The sequence below is a fragment of the Chiroxiphia lanceolata genome, chromosome 5 (genome assembly GCF_009829145.1).
Source record: "Chiroxiphia lanceolata isolate bChiLan1 chromosome 5, bChiLan1.pri, whole genome shotgun sequence".
Lineage (NCBI taxonomy): Eukaryota > Metazoa > Chordata > Aves > Passeriformes > Pipridae > Chiroxiphia > Chiroxiphia lanceolata.
Genome location: NC_045641.1, coordinates 73,958,406 through 73,979,338, shown reverse-complemented (window position 1 = coordinate 73,979,338; position 20,933 = coordinate 73,958,406). Strand labels below are relative to the sequence as shown.

General features: G+C 38.6%; 1 protein-coding gene across 6 annotated transcripts in view; it reads left to right on the top strand.

Moving 5' to 3' along the window:
- SHISAL1 (shisa like 1) overlaps positions 1-20,933 on the top strand; it is a 237,284-nt gene that overhangs the window by 206,454 nt on the left and 9,897 nt on the right. For 2 of the 6 annotated variants that reach the window (XM_032688694.1, XM_032688695.1), the window contains 2 exons: positions 3,809-4,114; positions 6,758-7,324. In XM_032688694.1, the coding sequence (XP_032544585.1) occupies positions 3,809-4,114; positions 6,758-6,938 (487 nt within the window). In that variant the 3' untranslated portion in view covers positions 6,939-7,324. The other 4 variants (XM_032688696.1, XM_032688693.1, XM_032688699.1 and 1 more) reach the window with 4 other exon arrangements.

Genomic DNA, 20,933 nt, shown 5'->3' with positions numbered 1-20,933 from the left:
AAGGCTCCCTGAAGTCAGAGCAGATCTTTCCATTTGCACAAGTGGGCTCTGTATCGAGGTTAGTTCATGTATATTCTATATATCAGCCTATTTCTAGGAAAGGTGACTTAAAATAATGAGCCCCTAAGCTTTTCTGATGGGTCCATGAATTACTCTGTTTTTTCTCCTCTGTGTTTCTGGTCTTACTGTTATTCTCAATAAGGTTGTTTATTTTCTAATTAAGACATCATCATTTGCAGGACAGTTTCAATTTTTACTATAATTAGTAGCCATCAGCAAAATCAACATTTTCTACATGTTAATGGTTTGAGAAACAGAAAAAACCATCAAGGAATGGAATTTCCCTCTGTGTACTTAAACCTACTACTTACTATTTTTGCCTGTGATTTTTCACAAGGCCCTTTTGATAGTGCTGTTGTCCCACTGTCTGTTATTTAAAATAAAGCAGCCTTTCATTTTTGGGCTTGTGAGAAACAGATGTTATTTAGGAGGAGCAGATGAATGTGATTAATGAACTGTCACTTTAAATCGGAACACTCAAAATACCTCTGATTTCTCACTAATCAAAATTTTGATGGTCGAAATTAAATACCTAAAACACACCAAAAAAAAATCATTTTAGCTGTAAGAAGTGTTCCTGCCTCTCGAATTGTTGCCAAGAAAAAAAAACAAAACAAAAGTTTTCCAGTATTTCCATTCTTACTACGGATCAAATGCAGTAGAGGCAAAGACTTTGGAGTTAAGGGTTTTCAGAAGCTTTATATTTTGTGTCCTTCCAATCCTCCTGCAAATTTACTGCCTTTTTTTAAATTCTTATATTTTAACACTTTAATTTTTTTTTTTTAATTTTTTAATTCTATTCTTGTACACAGAACTTAAAATTCTGATTTTTTTATCTGATTTCTCATTTCAAATCCTGATTTTTTTTTTTTTTTTTTTAAAAGCATACAATGAAAGTCACTGAAATGGAAGTGAAAGTTTTTAAAGCAGAGGCTTGGAAATGTTTTGATCCAAAAAGGCTGGGGACATGTTTTTTAAAATGTCAAAATATCTCTCTGGCTTGCATCTATAATATTCTCAGCCTTTCTTCTTCTTGAGTTTTGATCAATGTTCTGATAAAATACTTTTCCCTCGAAGTTTCTCTGAGTAGGGAGAAGTTTCTCTTGATTCATGTGAGTTCAGGTCCATGGAGATTGTGGGTTGTCCACCTGTGACTTTGATATATAATTTGTCTCTAAGACTGTCCTCCTAAGGGCATTTTTTACTAATGTCCCTCTTGTTTTTACAGTCTCTGATACAGGTACTTCCACATTAGCTCATGGATCTAAATTAGCCTTTTTTTGCTTTATACTTTGTACTTTTTTTTTTTTTAAATCAATCTCATTCTTACCCAGATTTCTCCTGCTCTGTTCTGACCTCATCCTCCCCACACACAGTTCCCAATCCAAACTGCATTTACACCTGACAGTCACTTTTCTTTTAATAATACTTGAGCTCCAGCAGTGCTTTAGCAATTCTTCCCCTTTTTGGTCTCCAAATTCTTGACCCCTTATACCTTTTCCTCCTGTTTCCCCCCCCTTTCTCTTAATATCTTTAATCACCTGTCATAGCTTTACAGCTCCATGTCAGCAGCTGATAATTGTCATGGCCTTTATCTAAAAATACACTTTATAACTACACCAATATGTTCATTTCAGTGTAGTACATATTTTCCCATGAAATGAATTGTGTAATATGATCTCATCAGTGTTCTCCATCCCTAAATTTATTACCAGGAAACTGAGGGTCTTTAGCAGCCCCTCTTGAAATCCTACATTTCTACTGTTATCTTCTTTATCTGGTAGTAATTATTATTATATCCAAAGCAAATTCAAGCACATTAAACATCTGGTAAGAGAAATGGTTTGTGATGCAGGTCAGCAGTGAATGTTTCCATCCATATATTATAGAATTTTATATATTGATAATTATGTTCTATACATTATCTATAATTATATATATGATATATTACACTATTACTATATAATAATATATAACAGATATAGTAATATATAATAGTATATACTATATTTTATAATATATATTAACAGATACTATTTAATTTATTAATATTTATGTTTACATATTTATGAAAATGTATAATAATATAGATTATATAATATGTATATTTATGTATTATATTACATAATTATTTTTATATATTATATAATTAACAAAAAACCCTTGATAAAATAACACAGTGACTGAGAGACAATTTGTTGTCCCCTTATTCTTTCCCAGCAACTACAGATATAATATTACTATATTAATATGTAATAATATATAGATATAATAATCTCTAATATACAATATTACAGATTAATAATATATAGTATATTGTGGATACTATTTAATATTAATATTTATGTATTTATAGATTATGTAGCTATGTATAATATAGAATATATATATAAAATTAATTACATAATAGAATATGTATTAACTGGGTAATTAATTTTATATGTAATATATAATATAACATATATTATGTATAATATATAATTATGTAATATATAATATAACATGTATTATATTATATATTAAACAACCTTGATAAAATAACACAGTGACTGAAAGATAATTTGTCTTCCCTTTCTTCTTTCCCAGCAACTACAGATATAATATTACTATATTAACATATAATAATATATAGAGATATAGTAATCTCTAATATACAATATTAGAGATTAATAATAACATATAGTATATTATGAATACTCTTTAATATTAATATTTATGTATTTATAGATTATATAGCTATGTATAATATAGAACACATATTAATTATATATATTATGTAATTAATTTTATATATATTAGATATTATATGTTAATCTTGATAAAATAAAACAGTGACTGAGAGAACTTTTTTTGTTGTACCTTTTTTCTTTCTCAGCAACTACAGCTATGATATTACTATATTAATATATAATAATACATAGAGATATAATACTCTCTAATATACAATATTAGGGAATAAGAATAATAATATATAGTATATTGTGGATACTATTTAATATTAATATTTATGTATTTATAGATTATATAGCTATGTATAATATAAAAGATATATTAATTATATAATCTATTATGTAATTAATTTTATATGTAATATATAAAATATATTATATATTATATATTAAACAACCTTGATAAAATAACACAATGACTGAGAGATAACTTTTTTGTTGTTTTGTTTTGTTTTGTTTGTTTCCCAGCAACTACAGCTGTAATATTACTATATTAATATATAATAATATATAATAATATATAATATAGAGATATATAATAATCTATAGTATATTATAACCTATAGTATATTAATAATTTATAGTATATTAATGTATACTATGTAATAATATATTACAATACAATAGTAGTATATTATAATCATATATTATAATCATATATGCATAATCTATAGTATATGAATAATTTATAATACATTAATATGTACTATGTAATAGTATATTATAATCGTGTAATATGATAGTATATTATAATAGTATATGAATAATATAAAGTATATGAATAATATAGAGTATATGAATAATATAGAGTATATGAATATATACTATATAATATATTACTATTATTATATATCATATAGTTGTAGAATAATATACTAATGTATATAATTTTATCTAATTATCTAATATGTCATTAATGGTATATATTATATAATTAACAAAACACACCCCTTGATAAATCACCCAGTGACCATTCCAGAGAGAGAACTCCTTTTGTTGTCCCGTTTCTTCTCTCGCAGCAACTACAGCGCCCTGCTGGGAGTGTGGATCTATGGCTTTTTTGTGGTGATCTTGCTCATCCTGGACCTTTTATATTACTCCTCCCTGAACTATGACATTTGCAAGCTGTACCTGGCACGGTGGGGGATCCAGGGCAAGTGGATGAGCCAGGGACAGAGCCGATGGATCAACCCCGCTCAGGACCCCAGCCAGGCTCAGGCACAGCCCCAGCCAGAGACTCAGCCCCAGCCATCACAGACAGTTCACACTCTAAAAGGAGATGCTTTAAGCCCACCCCTGATGTCTTTTCAGAGTTCATCTGCCTGGTGAGTAACTCGAGACCATTGATATATGTTCTCTTCACTCTGCTGCTTTGTAATGTGAATAATCACCTGGTTTTTGGAAGGGTCTGTAAATTCAGGCTGAACAGCACCATTGCTAGCACATAATTCTTGAGATCATGAACTGTCTTATAGAATTACTGCTTAGGAGTAATGTCTTACTCTGGAATATATTAAGACATCTTTTAATGCTGTTCCCTTAGCACTTGCCATCTCTCAGTGCTAAACAGTTTTACTACTGTCATACAGATCTTTGTTCTACATCAACCATCGTAAAATTAGTTTTAATCTGGCCTCAAAGACTAATTGTGATGTGGTTTGAAAAGACTGTGTATCTATTGGTCTGGTTTGAAAAGACTGTATAAATAGCAACACTGAAAGAGCTTCAGTGTGAGATGTCACAGATCCTCTCTATTTGTGGTGTGAGATACGGAAACAACGTAAAAACCGGGTTAGTCTTTTTTATATGCACAGCCCAAAAAAACCATAGCTTGGTCTCATTTGACAGAGTGACACAAGCAGGCTACTGTAAAGTTAAATTCTGCAAAGCCAAAACAAAACCTCCAAAAAAAACCAAACAACCCAGATCAAATGGGAGACAGATCCTATGGGAGCAAGCAGAACTGGAAGTATAAATAGAAGAAACTAAATGCAGAGAACCATGGGACAAAAAGATACTGAATTATTTTGGACTGGGTTTTTTTTTACCAAAGAAAACAAAAGCAAAGGGAAAGAGCTGAATAAAACATTTCTCTGAATAAGGTGTCAAGAATGGCAGGGATTTTTTTTTTTTCTTGGCAAGAAAGCATAAAGATCTGGAAGGATGCAGAGAGAGTCATCAGTGTAGTTCAGAAGTGTTCCAGAAGGCTGAGTGCTGAGTTTTGGCAAAATAAAATGATCTAAGGATGAGGAGGGTGAAGAAGATGACTGCTGAAGCTGTAGAACATGTAAAGCCCCAGCACTGATCTCGGTGTGAAACCTTTGGGTGTCACTGTGTTGCAGGTGGGATGATGACAGCAACAGTCCTTTTATTTCATAATTCTCCCCTTAATTTTAAGTAAGTCTGGAGCAAATAGAGTTGAAGGTTTGTTGCCATTAGTGATAGTTTGACAAAGATCAGTGAAAGAGGAGGTTGGTTGGCATCACAGCCAGTACTGGATGTATCCAGGTCAGGCTTAAGGACCGTTCCAGCAGGCCTTGTCCAAACGGAACAGTCTAAGGCTGCTGCTTAAGAGAGAGAATTACTTGTGCTTAGTTGTTAGCACTATTCTTTTCACTCCTTTTTTCCTCTTCTTTCCTTTTTTTCTTCTTCTAATGCTTCCAGCTTTTTTTTTTGCACGTTGATTTCCCGGTCTTGTTAAAATTGCCACGTAGGTTAAAAACATTTGTAGCACAGTAATTGTATTTTAGCTTAATACTTGTGTATATATACAAAAATGACTACATATGTACATGAAAACTATTATTCTGGTTATACCACTTAGTAATTCTGCCATATCATTATAAATTGTAGCTATCCAATGATTCTTGAAGGACTCCTGGTCACATTTTATTGCTGATTTCCCTTGTTCTGTTTCTCTGCTTTTCTTGAAGCGTTAAGAGGGCAATGTATGTTAGGATCAGGTGAGCACATCCCACATGCTCCTTTTCCTGTGTTTGCAATCCTGTGTGATTGATAAGTCACTCCAATAACCCTCACCTCTTTCCCAGTGAACTGTTTGTCTCTGCTCCCCCTGGTTCCCATAAAATTGTTCCTTTTCTTTTTTCCTAATCCCTTCGTCGCTCGATGGAAGAAAGAAGTAGATGCTTCCCTAGCAAACCCCTATAAATCCCTTTTATTTCAGCATGTAAAACACTACAAAAGGTGCCATATTTTCAAACTGATAACCTGCAACTTTCGAAACTCAAGTAAGTGCAGAGATGATTCAGTGTGAGTTGGATACATAAAAAAATAGCAATAGGCACTGGTGATCACTCAAGATGTTTAGCATGCAAAGGAGGTTTTTGAGTAAACAGCTCCCTCAGAAGATGACAGATTTGTGTACTACACCAATTGCTAACACGGTGGGGAGTGGGTTGCCTGGCTATTTATTCCTCTGTTAGATAATCTGCAGGTTATATCCATGAAAATATGGTAATTTTGCCCTACAGAAATGAAGCTCGGTTTCAGAGTCTGGTTTTCTCAGTCTGTATTTGATGAACAACCTCAGGACTGCCTGCTCAAAATCTAATTGAACTATCAGTGAAGAAGTGCAATGGACTTACTGGATTTATTTTCCATCACTGGATTTAAAATTACAGAGTCTAGTAATTTTTTTTTCCTTTTCAGTTTTACACCTGAATTTCCGTTTTTCCAGATCGTGACACCTGCTCTGGTAACAGCAGGTTTCCAGGCTAAAATAATCCACTTTGCAGTTTGTGTTGCCATTTTTAACGTGTCCCAAAACTAGAGAAAAATAAACATTTTCCTTTAGCACTTCACAAACATACCATGTGTAATATAGGGGTGATACAAGAACAGTTCCTGTTTACAGGCGAGCATCTTGAAAATAGAAAATTAATCCTGGGGGATGTGAATACATCCCAGGGCGTAAAAACTTAAATGCTGTTAAAAACCTTTTTCCGAAGCAGTTTGCAGGTTTTCATGATGACAGATGTTGTGGAAGTTGGTAACTTCCTGTGCTACATTTATCCAAGCACAGTTAAAAATATGCCCATTCTGGAGGACACATTCCAGGATAATTCTTGCACAGCAAGAATCTCAACCACACTGAAGACTTTGAGCATCCTTAGAGAACTGACAGAGTAAGAAGCTGCCCCAGGAGAGATGTCAGGATTGACCTACAGCTTGTAAAGCAGTTTGGGATCTTCCTGGATTAAAAAAAAAAAATAAAATTTATGTAAGTAAGTGGCTTTTAGTTTATGATTTCTTTTCTTGTCCTCGTTTAAATGCCATGAATTGGCAGTGAAGCCAGTGACTGAAACAGGTATGTCAGAGAGGAAAAATCAAGCAAGTAATGGTATATAGTGGGTAAAACCACCCCCAAGGTATTTACATGTTTTCTCATAGCAGATCACTTCATTATTTACTTGAGACAAAGAGGACCATGTACAGGCACAATATTATTATAAGTGAAGAAGTCTGGAATCTGTTATACCTTCTGCTGGCTGCTCTGCAGTGCTGTGCAAGGAGAGGAAGGAAAACCATTGATCTCAGGAACATTCAACACCATTTGGAATAATGTTACTTCCCCCTGTAGCGTGAATTTTGCAGCCACACTAATGTTATTTCTTCTTCAGTATGAAAACCATCTGAGGGCTCCTCCCCAGAGGCCTGTGTGGATGAACCTTCCCAGCCCAAACACCATCACAGACTGCGAGTGAAGGAGCTCCCAACCCTGGGAATACTGTTAATTAATTAATTTTTAATTAAGGATGACTTAAAAAAAGGTCAGACCTGCAAGGAGGAGAAGTGTGGGCAGAGTTTCTCCAGGTTCTCCTGGAGTGGCTGTGCTGTGTTCCACATCTGAGAGAGAACATGCTCACTCTGCCTTGCTCTGGTGATGTTAAACTCCTCCCCACCTCCTTCAAGGATGCAAATCCCAGGGAATACTGTCTGGAAGTCCAACATTTGCCTCTCTGCTCCCCACCTTTCTGCACAGCAGCACACAGAGGCAATGCCTGTGATCATACAAGTTGTGCTGCAGGACTCAAAGTTGTGGAAACCTGCTGGTTGTCCAGAATCAGGAAAAGTACCAGCCCAGCAGGGTTAGCCAGAGATTATTTCCTTTACACAGCTGGAATGGCTTGGAAAAAGGCAAATCTCTTTTACTTTCCTTCATTAGATGTTGCAATCAGCTTTTACTGTGAATTCCTGCGAGTCACATTGTCTTTTGGACAACAAATAGGATGGTTTTTAGCCTGCTGCTGTTGACCTGCTGCTTGACAGCTCTCCCAAAGCACTTCTATACAAAGAGAGAAAAAAAAAGCCCACAAACATATTGGCAGGGTTTAGGAGCCAGCAGGTAACTGAGCATGTCCACAGCAACTCTACCAAAAACACATGAATACTTTGCTGGTGGCTACAAAGTCTGTGGGAAAGAATTTGCTTTGATACGAAATTTTGAAATGGGGAATAATTACTTCAGTATCTTCTAAAAGCTGCTCATGCAGTGTGAGCATGGCCACAGTCCTCAAAAAACATGAGCCACTGGGGTGACAGAAGGGTTTTGTGCAGAGGCTGCTCTTGGTACAAGTTATAAAAAAAATAAGAAATATCTCAAATTTACATTTGCGAAACTGCTACATTAAACAGGAATAAGATGGCAGTGTTTTAAAGATGCAAAGGGCAAAGCATAGTTTTTGTTTACAGCCCTTACCTGGATTTTTATGTTAGACTGAATATGGCAAACCAGAGCACCAGTAGTTGCTTGGGGTTTTTTTTAAAAGTTGAAAATAAATTAAAAAACCGGAATACTTACATAGTACTTTTAGGAAAGAACTGTCTGGGAATTAATATAATATGGAGAATGTGTCTGGTAACAGAGATTAGGTGTGTCAGGAAATATCTACCATTACCTGTGTGCTTCCATTCCCTTCAGAATATATTGGGTTGGAATAACAGCTATTGTTGAATATATATTTTCTTCTAAATATTATCATCTCTTTGCTAGGAACTGCATACCTGTAAAAACAAATTAGTTTTTATCACTGTGTTCAGCACAAGTCCAAAACACAGCCCCACACCAGCCCCTGTGAAGAAAATTAACTTTACACCAACTAAAACCAGGGCAGGAAACCAACAGCACAAATTGACTGCAGGCTTGGAACCAACCACCTCAAGCTCTGAGTCTTGTTGGTTTGCCCCAGTGATGTAACATTCAAATAAATTGGGAGATCTTGAATTATTTAAATGCAGGTGATAAAAATAAACCCAAGATACATAAGTTACTTGCTTTCCTTCTCCCTTGCATTTAGAAATTCACTATTAGCATGGGAAGTTAAGGCAATGTGCAGGATTTCCATTCACCTCAATCTGAATATAGACAACCTTTGTTTATATTGTTATGCACTGCATCTTTTGTCAATACACATGTTGATTTCATGCCTTATTCTCCTTTTCTTTTGGTTTATAGGCCCCATATTGCAACATCATCTATTTCTCTATGTTCCTAATTTCAGATCCACCGGATGTGGGCTGTTGGATATTCCCTATTTTAGCTGTTTCTGAGCCTTTCCACTGAATTGGGACTGTCACACTCAGGGAAGTCTTTAAATGGATTGTACAGTTGAAGAGATTTAACTTAAATATGGTAATGAATTATCAGAAAGTAGTAATTAAGACAAAAGCGAGGAGTTAAAAGGTTGTCTGGAGGCTAAATGAGCTCTGCCCACTGGGGACTGAAAGCCAGCAGAATTACTGGAGAGCAGTTCTGAACAGAACAACTTCCATATTTAAATTTCCTCAGGCATTTTGAGTAGAGTTTTTTTTCTGCAGCGAGATCATTTTACCTCATCTACATCATCCAAACCCGGAATAAAACCACTGAAGTCGCAGAAAATCGGTGTGAAATCAGAAGGCTCCAATTAAACCCACAATTTCTCTGCACAGTGTCACAACAGCAGCACACACAGGAACAACTTCAGTTCCATCTTCTCTGTCACAACATTTTAAAAGGCTCTACAGGTGTTTGGGTGGTTACAAAAGTCTTACCTCTCACGTCCTCTTAGGTGCCAGATGCTCCACAGTGGTTGTAACAGCACGTGCTTGTTTTACACCTCCTAAATATGCACTGAAAAATAAAATAAGCTCACAGTCACTCCTGATTTAGATATCTGGATACAAATATCACTGAAAATGAGCATAATTGTGTCTGACATGCTTTTAGCTGGGTCTAGAGTAGCAAAGGTATAAAGCAGTGAGTAGCTCCCAAACCTTGTATTAAATTACCACAGTGTCAGCTTTAACTGGCAGGGACCAAAGGTTTTTATTGCATGGATGAAATTCAACTAATTGCTTCTAGTTTTTCAGAGACTAAATAAGGCAGGTGGACAAGCACTTGACAGGGAGAATAAACAGCACCAGCCAAAGATATTGCCAGTGGGAATGAAAATAAAAGGGGAGGTGTTCAGGAGCTGGAGTTCATGATCTAAACAGGCATAACTGCATTTATGCAAAGGGACAAGAGTTTGCATAAATGCAGCAACAGTTAGTTTCTAAGAAACAATTTGTTTCTAAGGAACAAATAAAATAAAGGACATTTTCAAAAAAGAAAAAGGACAAAAAAAGGCAAAAAAGAGAAAATGATGGACAGAAAACTGTCCATTTTCAGTAGTGTACGGCCCAGAGAACTACTAAAAATACCTTCAAAACAACTATCTGTGTACATTTGGTGCTTTTAACTGAAGTGAGAATGAAGAAGAAGAAAAAAAAAAAGCAACAAGTGAAGAGTCTCTGAAGTAAAATCCCATTGCTTTCAGCTTGGAAAATCAACTCCCAACCTATATTTTGGATGTCAAGAAGCAAATAAATCCCTAACTCGAGGAGGAACAAGTAGGTAATAAAGCTGACCATTTACAGACACATTTGTTATTCTCAGAGGAATCATTAAACAAAAAGCCACATGTAATAAATAATCCTTTTTGAGTATGCTAAGTTTTACACATGAAATAATGGCATACTATGGGATAGTAAAGAAATTCAGTGATGAAATCATCAGAAGCTTCTGTGCTAATGCTGAATACATGACTGTAAATGGTAAGGATGGCAGACAATTGTTGTCAGTGACAGCTGAGGTCAGGAATCCACCACATCATTGCTTTCATTGTCACTGTCCCCTGGTTAGATCATGACAAAAACAGTCACAGCAAGAAATTAGTCACTTCATCAGAAAAGTGCTAAAACGTGTTTGTATGACCTCACTTTTATAATGACGTTGCACTGAACAGTTCAAGAAAAGGTCAGGAATTAGGCACAGTCAGTTTTTCATCATTAGCAAGGTATCAGACACAGGGCTGCTTGAGCCTCTGAAGCAAAACAGATCAAGAAGCATCAAAATTTGAGTCATTTTACTCTTCATTAAATCATGAGAGAACACTGATGCCAGTCAGCAAACAAGTTTCAGGAACTTAAAAAGGATTTGGGGAAATTATGTGATCAACACTGTCATAAATACATGTGCACACACACATCTGCAGTTCACTTCAGGAAAAGAAACACGCCTCTGAAAACACTTTGAAATCCACTATAAAAATTTCTTGGAAATTGGAAATGCTAAAACCAGCTTAAGGCATTAAATGGCAGGAATGTGACATTTCATTCAAACACAATTAGAAATGCTGCTAATTTTAGTCCCAGTCAGGTGAGAACGTGATCCCAAAGTGGGACACGTTACTTTAAACAACAGAGAAATGAGTTTAATCAGCACAGAACTGTGGAGTCCCCACAGAGCAACAGCAAAGGTGTAGTTGGTAGGAAGTTGGCACACCTCAGAGTATACAGGAGGGTAAAAAAGAGCTGTAAAAAGTGGTTATGTGTGAAATAAATAAGTTACCTCACTTCCCAATAGGTTTACAGTAAGAGTTAAAAAGCAGTGATAGAAAGGTGGTTTTCTAACAGGTGACCAAATGCAAACAACTGTTGGGCTCAAATCTGAAAGGGAAAAAGGTCCACTAGAAGGACACCTGCTTAATTTGCATTTTAAGACATTTTTAAAGGAAATGACAGGACAGTTGACTCCATATTTTTTTTTTTAATGTTCACTGAAGCTTCTCAGAGCATAACAAAAACAGGCATCCTAATTAAAAAAGAGCCCCAGTGTTTGTATGAACAACTAAATGTGGCTGCATTTCTGTAGATGTGTTAAAAATACTGCCTAATTGTGATGCTACTGAAGAAGAAAAATAAGCTTGGTTCACTTGTTCAGGTTGACTTGCCCTGGGAATACATAAAGCAAAACTAAAAATACCTGAAGCAGCCCAACAACCAGACTTGGCTGTGAGGGACATGTTGTGAAAACGTTAGAGACAAGTGAAATAATAAGGAAAAAACACCTTGTTAAGCATTAAAGGTAGAGAAAAGAGTAATCCAAATCTTCCCTAGTGTTTGTTACACTAATAAATTTAACCTGGGAGGGCAATCACCGCCTCAGTTTTGTTTCTTCCTTTATTCTAGTTAAATAAATGCAAACGTGGTCTAGAATTTTTAAAAGAGCAGAATTAGTAAAATTATCCAGGGGATTGTCTGGCATTTCCTTATCTTTCTTAGGGGCAGTTCTCATGACTGCTGGCCATAGCTGGAGTTAGAGCTGCTGCTGTGTGCTACAGAAGTCCATGAACCCCTAGTATTCCTTATTATATCCTTAGGCTGTGGTGTATTTATCCCCAGAGTGCCAAACTACTCAAGTTTTGGTGCTTCCATTTAACAGATGAGACAGAAAAGCTGATCTGGTTACTGAGGGTCACACTGAAAGTATTTGACAATACTTCCATTATTGTAATTTGTGTAAAAAAAAATTTAAATTCTGTAATACTTTTGTAATAAGAGCAAGATTCTTCTAGTTGGCCCTTTAGCTGATGTACTGTGAGGGGGGCTGCAGGGAAGCACATGAATAAATTTGAAATATCCAGTAATACAAGAGGTAACTACTCACCATCAGTTCCCTACACAATATGATGGATAATAACCAAGCTAATGGAATTCTGGAGTATATAGAGAGGAGATGCCAATTAGAAGTAGGGAGCTGTTTTCTCACTAGCAGTGAGATTGCTGGGGGGAAACACCACCTGCACTAGGGCCTGGAGCAGGAAAAAATGTAATACCAGATGGGAAAGCATTCAGAAAGAGCTGCAGAGCTTATCTGACTTCTGTCAGACTGTAAGAAGTTTAAGAAGCTCAAGGCTAAAAGAACATTAAAAGGCAATTTGAGCTCAGCCTGTATATCCTTCATGGCGAGCAGATGTCGGATGATAGAGGACTGCAGCAAACAAAGGGAGAAAAATATCCAATACCTGCAAGATCTATCTATACAAATCTTGACTGTTGATAAAGAGCAGGATCAACCTCAGTCAATTGGGCCATTTAAAAGTCCTACATCTACTAGTTATTTAAGCACATTTTTCAGAAGGCTGTTCATTCCACCTTCTCTCAATGGATGGAATTGGTTGGAAAAGCTTATCTTGATTAATTTTTTGACATCATGCTGGAAGATGAATTTGTAAAAGTCACTAACATTTAACCAGATGAAGTTTGCCAGTGGGATTGATCTCACCTAAGTGTGCATTTCCTTCAAAGTTGGCAAGTCACCGAGGAAATGTCTTGAGGTGCAACAAAACAGCCATTATTTGTGATTTTGAAAACTGGCAAGGGAGCTTGTGGAATATAAGCAACAGTGGGAAGAATGGGAAGCTAGATCCTGCACAGAAGGGCAAACTGAGGAGACCCTAAGGAGAATGGCTCTTTAAAATCTGATTTATGTGGGGAATGTGTGAGGCTGCAGTCCCAGAAGACTCACTCACACCAAAATCAGTTTTCATGGAATCATTAGGTTGGAAAAGACCCTTAAGGTCATTGAGTCCAGTCGTTCCCCCAGCCCTGGCAAGGCCACCACTAACCCATGTCCCCAAGTGCCACATCCACATGGCTTTGAAATCCCTCCAGGGATGGGGACTCCACCACTGTCCTGGGCAGCTGTGCCAGGGCTGGACATCCCTTTCAGTGAAGAAATTTTTCCTGGTGTCCAACCTAAACCTCCCCTGGCACAGCTTGAGGGCATTTCCTCTTGTCCTGTCCCTTGTTCCCTGGGAGAAGAGACCAAACCTCACCTGTCTTCAACTTCCTTTCAAATAGTTGTGAAGAGCAATAAGTTTCCCCCCGAGCCTCCTTCTCTCCAGGCTGAGCCCCCCCAGCTCCCTCAGCCCCTCCTGCTGCTCCAGACCCTTCCCCAGCTCCATTCTCTTCCCTGAACACTCTCCAGCCCCTCAAGGTCTTTTTTTGTCCTGAGGGGCCCAAAACTGCCCCCAGGATTTGAGGTGTGGCCTCAGCAGTGCCAGCACAGGGACAGGCACTGCCCTGGTCCTGCTGCCACACTATTCCTGATCCAAGCCAGGTGCCCTTGGCCTTCTTGGGCACACCTGGCTCATGTCCAGCTGCTGTCACCAGCACCCCCAGAGCCTTTCCCAGCTTTCCAGCCCCTCTGCCCCAGCCTGGAGCTGCAGGGGGTTGTTGTGACCCCAGCAGCACATTTTCCTACCGTTGCAATCTCTTAACTGAGCAGTCAGAAAACACGAACCAACAGCTGCACATCAAAAAACCAAAATCACACGGTGCTTTTTTTCCAATTGTATCATCCTCTGCCATTAGGGAGCACAGGGGACAAACATGTGGCCTTCCTCCTCCCCACTTCTTCCAATAAATGCCTGATTATGCAGCTGCTGCATAATAGCTGCTGATGCCATGGGACTGCACAATCACACCAAAGAATGGGAATCTCTGGGCAAAGTCTCATCTCAGGCACCACCTGCCAAAACCTCAGCTCTCCCATTCTCGGGGCAAAGAAAGCCACTGGTGGTGGTAGCACTGAAGAGGTGAAGATTATTTTTGTGGCTTCCAATTTTTCATGTGGGAGTGCTGTAAGATTATGGTGGACACAAGAAAATTGATTCTCTGTTAGAGTGTGTGTATTTAATAGCTGTTGTTGAATTCATCATTCTGAATTATTCCAGCCTTTCTGCCCCTCATCTAATTTAAGGTCCATACCTGATAACTGCACTCACCACTGGGCAATTGCAAGGAGCTTAAACTTCTCTCATGAAAAAATGAGTGTAGAACAGATCCACAATACGAAGCGTGCACACAGATGCAAAAAAAATGAGCAAATAAAGAGAAGTGACGTAGAACGAACTGAGAATAACTCAGCAGCTGGCAGTCATAACTGTTCACAACAAAAAAATGTCATTGCTTCATAAATTATCGCTCCCACCAAGCCATACCTCAGTCCGGTGACGCCAACCAAGTGCTGGTTTTCTTCCTCTGTGACTCCAGAAACGCTGCTCAGCAGGGGTCACTGAGCCATGCACAAAGATCCTGTTGCAGCCAAAAGACATTTTACACCCCAGCAGACACTTATCTGGATGCAGCTGTGAGACAATTTAAAAATAATAAACCAGTCACAGTTCCACCAGACTGTCAAAACATGTTTCTCTGCAAAACTGGCAATAGAGCTCAGATAATGATGAAAAAAAATTGTTTTCTTGCCTCTTGCACTCTGCTAAAATTGCCCAGGCTCCTTGGCTTCTTCTCTTTCCACATCACGACACACCTCAGCTTCTCCTGTTGCCTTTTACATGGGAAAGGCAGAGAGGAAAAGTGGGAAGAAACATTTCTGTGTAAAATTGTCTTTCCAACATCTCTTTCAGTACATTGTGCTGTTTCCAGTGATGGTGTTGTGGGTGTTACCCTCCTGCTCCCAGCTGCAAGTGAACAAAGTTAAACATTATTTATTGCTTGGATGATTATGTGCAAGGCAACTCACCTGGATCCACCACAGAACCAGATTAAATTGCAAAGGCTTTACTCCTATTTAACTGTTGGTAATTTTGTTAATGTTAAAAAGCTCTTTCTTGAAGTATCTTCAGGAAGTTATTTTAAAAGAAACGGCTTTAAATTTCATACTGGAAAAGTCACACAAATTCAGTTGTGGGGGAAACAAAAATCATACACAGAAAGAACAGTTGCAGGAAACACAGTGACTTTCATCCTACAATGAAATTTGGCTCTCAACACAGCAATTATTACATGTTTTTTCTTGATCTCTGACTCAGAAGACTAACCCTCAATATTGAAAAGTGAAAGCAGAAAATAAAGCTCTTAGGTAAAAGAAATAACTATTTCAAGAATTATTTTTTTTCTCTTATGCCATTAATACACATTTTATTTCCCCAAATGACAGAAATCCTGTGTTGTGCACAGGTAAATAAAAAAGCCAAGTTAACTTGGAGTAAATATACAACTCTGGGCTAAACCACAAGTTTGGAGATCAAAATTCAAGTGCTGAACCAGTTTCCTCCCTCCTAAATAGAGGGAGTTGTGCAGTTGGAGCAATTTGAGCCTCTGGCAGGGGTAGGGGAGGCAGCACATGAATCTTGTTTCAGGTCTCCTGGAGGAAGCAGCAGTTCTTGTCAAAGATTGTTAATAATCAGGAGAGAAAAAGGGAAATGGGAGAAAGAAAGGAGGTGTAACCTCTTCAGTCAGATGAAATGCAGAGGTGAGGTGGGGACTGAGAAGTTCCAGCACCCCCAGGGACTCCCTGCCCTCCTTGCTGCTGGATGAGGGCACAAGGATCAGGCACTGTCCTCCTCAGGGCCACTGCTGTGCCCCCTGTGCCCCTGCAGCACCCACCTTCCTGCCAGGGGAGTGGAGAGCCTGGAGTGTTTCATAGGGATCCAGCTGGGATCCAGCTCAAGGTATTCATATTTTCATTATTCAGAGATATAAAAATATCAGTTTGATCTGCTTTGGAAACCAACATTGCCACCTTCTTTCAAATGGAGTCCTGCTTCTCAATCCCCTAAAAATCTCAGTGGCTTTCAGTTTTATTTGACTTCGTGGCCCTTGAAAGAAGTCAGCACCTTGAAGCTCTGCAAATGGTACCTGAACACTCCAAACTAATATTTGGAGCAAGTCTCAGCAGTTCAATTTCCATGGAAGTGTTTGTTTGTGTTTATCCTTTGTTAGGATAAAATGCTAGGCAACAATTTTAACAGATTGAATTTTGCTGATGCCAAAGGGGGCAAAGAGCTCCAGGGCAAAAAGAGATGGTAAAAGGAGCAGGATGTTCACCTGATGTAGGTTGGCATCAGCTTTTATTCAGCTCAGGGGTTTAAACTTGAATTTTACCAAGAAACTTAAGCTGCATTTCCATATAAAAGTTGCATATACAGAAACTGTGGGCCAGATAAATAAATAGATAAATATGCAAATAGCATAATTCATATACATATAGTTCCTATGGCCACATTTTTCTGTACAGCTCAGTTACTGTCAAGGTACAAACCACACCATCCTACATTTAACCTCAGCTGTAAGTTGCTAAGACCTGTTACAACACTTAGAATTGACCATCCCCATAAGTAAAGATCCCTTACACTGAGTAGAGTTTGCAGAAACACCCTTTTAATACTTGACCTTCACTTAAAAATAAATTGATCATTTCATGGCAAAGGAATTATAAAAAAATTAAAATTTGCTAGGCTTAATAAAAGAATACACTCTGTAACTGCTCTTCTTGCTGAATCAGGCATTGCTGTTATACCAACGTTTTGCTGTTTGTGTTTTTTGTTTGGTTGGGTTTTCTAAATATCCCTGTCAATATTTTTGGTGCATTAGGAGATGGTGTAAGCAGGGAATGGCAGCGTCCCAACAAGCTGCATCATAAATCACGTGGTAAGTTTTCCTGCTTGCTTTTTAAACCTGGCCTTCGATTTCTAGCACATCTGTTAAATTCAGATTGTCAGTCAGCATGAAAGGAGGCCTTTCTCTCCTATCATGTGCCTGAATTTTAGCACAGAAGGGCAGGTTCTTGTAAAGCCTCTTGTGCTTCCCGTTGTGCTCTCTTGGATATGAGATGGCACTGCTGGATGAGAGTTCAGCCAAAGTGCAGAATACTGGAATATTTGGGATATATCAGGATACCTGAGTATCTGGGATATGTCAGAGCTGCTGTGTGGGAACAGATTTTGAATGCTGGGAACATCAGCTTTTGAGAGATTGGGATGAGCTGGAATCAGAGACATTCAGATCATTCAGTCCCTGCCACTGACACAGAAATATTCCAAGGTTTGTGCTTCTTTCCAGAGCTGTGTGTGAGGAAATACCCACAGGCCTTGGGTTTTCCATCAGAATCTTCTGGTGTGTTACAGGTCTGTTGTATGTGTTAATAATCAAGTCTGCTCATAAGTACATGGGAAGAAGGTTTCTAACCAGAACATGGAGATTCCAGTTCAAACTCCACATGGTGGTACTGGATTGTAAATATATATATTTACACAGAAGATTGTGTGTTTGTACATTTGCACAGAAGATATATTTACATGGGAGATTGTATTTTGTAGATGTGCTTGTGGCAGTGTGAGGCTGAAGATGATGTTAACAGAAATCCACCCTGCACGTTTTTATAACTCGGGTTTTGGGGGCAGTGGGACAGCTCCCTCCCTGAGTTAGGCAGGGGACTTTTAGGCTCCTGCACCTGATCTGAGTAATTACTGGGGGTTTTTGGAGCCAGTAAAGACAAAAAGGGAGTCCCTGCAGCATCATTCACCCAGGCTGATGCCCCAGGAGGACTAGAGGAGCTCTGCAGAGGTGCCTGTTGCTATCTGTTGACAATAAAGGACCCTGGGGTCTGGAAATGAAGACATTTAACCATTTTGGTGCCTAAGGAAAGTCAGGTGAGACTAAACTCCATGCCATTAAATTAAACTACCCATAGCAATAATCTTCTTTCCAAAGCAACATGCCTGCCCCAGACCTTCAAGAAGCAGACAAAAATATACTCTCTTGCCTCTAGCAATAGTTCCTCTTGGCCTCTCTGTTTCTAAATACCTCAAGTCATCTTCCTCTATGACAGGAATGCAATTAAAGCCATTTGGTCACTTCAGTTATCAGAAAATTACATGAAAACAAGCACAGTCTCAGGTGGAGTAATAAGTCTAGAGTTCCTTATGTGACATCCATGTTCATCATGATCACGGTACCTTGAGGTCTTGAAAGGAACTGAGCACAGTTCAAACTATATAAAACCAAACCAGGGTTGGGGTTTTCTTGGTGAACAATGCAAATTGGCTTTGCTTCAGGTGAATCAGCTGTTTAGTGGCTGCCACGTATTCACCTCCAGGAAAATTTGGCAAGAATCAGCCAGATGAATTTCAGCCCCAGGTGACACATCTGAGCACTCTGGTGGGGACGTGAGGGTTCTATAAATGTTTTATATGTAATGAAGAATTTTTATATAATGGAGAATGAGTAAGTCCAACTCACTTTCAGTTTAACTTCTAATTGGCCATTCACTCTTTTAAGATGCTTTGGAAGGCCCAAGGTGTTTTGAGTTTGGTTGCTTTTTTTTTTTTTAAGAACCTTAAGAGGAGGAAGAAATTTCAGATCATTAAAAGTCAGGCTGCAGCTCTTCAGTGAGAGAGGACACAGCTTTTCAGTGATCACCTTTCAATTTATGTCCTCAAACCTTTATCTGTTCCCTCTATTCAAAACTTGTAAATCAGAACTTTGAATGCTTCATATTTCCATTAAAAAAAAATCAACAAAAAACACCTCAAAAATTCTCCTGGATGTTTTTACCTTCCAGAACAGTGTTCAGGAGTATCAACCATTTCAGGATCTATCAAATGAAAAACATTGCCACTAATTGAAAAAAATACTTGACTTTCAGAAGCACAGGATTACTTCAGAAACCATTATTTACAGTAAGTAATATTTATTTATGTTAGCAACCCTATTGGTTTCACATCACTACTCTTTTTGCAAGTGAGTATTGTAAAATACGGCCTCTAGTAAAAAAATAGAGAAAAATTGTATCCTGTGTGGTTTAATCCCCCTCCCACCCAGCCCAGCTGATGGGACAAAAGATGTATTTAATTTGTACAATTCTAGATATTCCAGAAACTCTGCAGGAAACCAGATTTCTCTCTTAGCTTTGTTGTGTTAGCCAGGGACCACATTAATAACAAAAGTTAGGCCAGCTGCTGCTCTCACACCCTCAGTGCTGCTGGGGGAGGTGGGGGAGGCGAGTCCTGGTCTGCAGCAGCTCTCCAGGCTCACTCCAAGTGCCAGGTCTCCTCCTGCATCCGTCTGTGAGACAGGATCCGAGCAGATCCCAAGCTTCCCTTACCAAAAAAGCAGCCAGATCATTGGTGGTGAGCCCATATGCCACAGCCCATGTGCCAAAGCAGTGCTGGTGCAGGGCCCTCCTGCTCTCGTTGCAGGGCAGAGCTGGGAGGCAATTCCTGACTGGTTCCAGTTTGTTTCCCACCAGCTCAGAGCACTGCCCTAGACACAAGTCCAAACCAGGGAAGCCCAAACGTGCGCTGTAGACAAAGTGTTCCTCTGAAAACCACCTTTCAACTCAATATTGGCCACAAAAATCATGGGCTCGAGTTTAAAAGTAATTTAAAGAGGTGAACAGAGACCCTGCACTGGTGTGAGCAGCCCAGTCTCGTGGCTGCCTGCACACCAGTGAGGGGCATGGCTGTTGTTAGTTCAAAGGTCTGAGCTTTGGGTTTAGATTTAGATTTTGATCTAGATTTAGATTTAGCTGGAAAATAAGCAGTTGAAATCCTTCAAGTTCCCTCTGGTGTGGAGAGTAGCCCTGCCCTGACCCCCCCCAATATTTCCTCTGCAGCACAACCACCACAGCCATCCACCAGCAGCTCCCTGTCCCCTACAAGTGCCCAAACCAGCCTTCCCAATGGGAACACTAGATATTCCCGAAGTTCCCAAAGCTCCTTTAAAGCCAGAGACCAGCTCTCAGCAGTGATGTGACCTGCAGTTTGTCTTATCTCCCCCCAGCCCTTAGGGGAGCTACACCACCTCAAATCAGTGTAGGAGAGGTGAGATTCTTAAGAAATGGAGTGAGCAATTTAAAAGGCAGGTTTACCAACACTCATAACAAACTATTAAAATGGAAATGTCTTTAAAATTGTGCTGCTTCATAGTCTGGGCACTTACAGCTTTTTCTAGCAGCCCTTTCTCAAACTCTTGAATGCATTCCAGGATGCCCCAATGTCTAAGTCAGCTGAC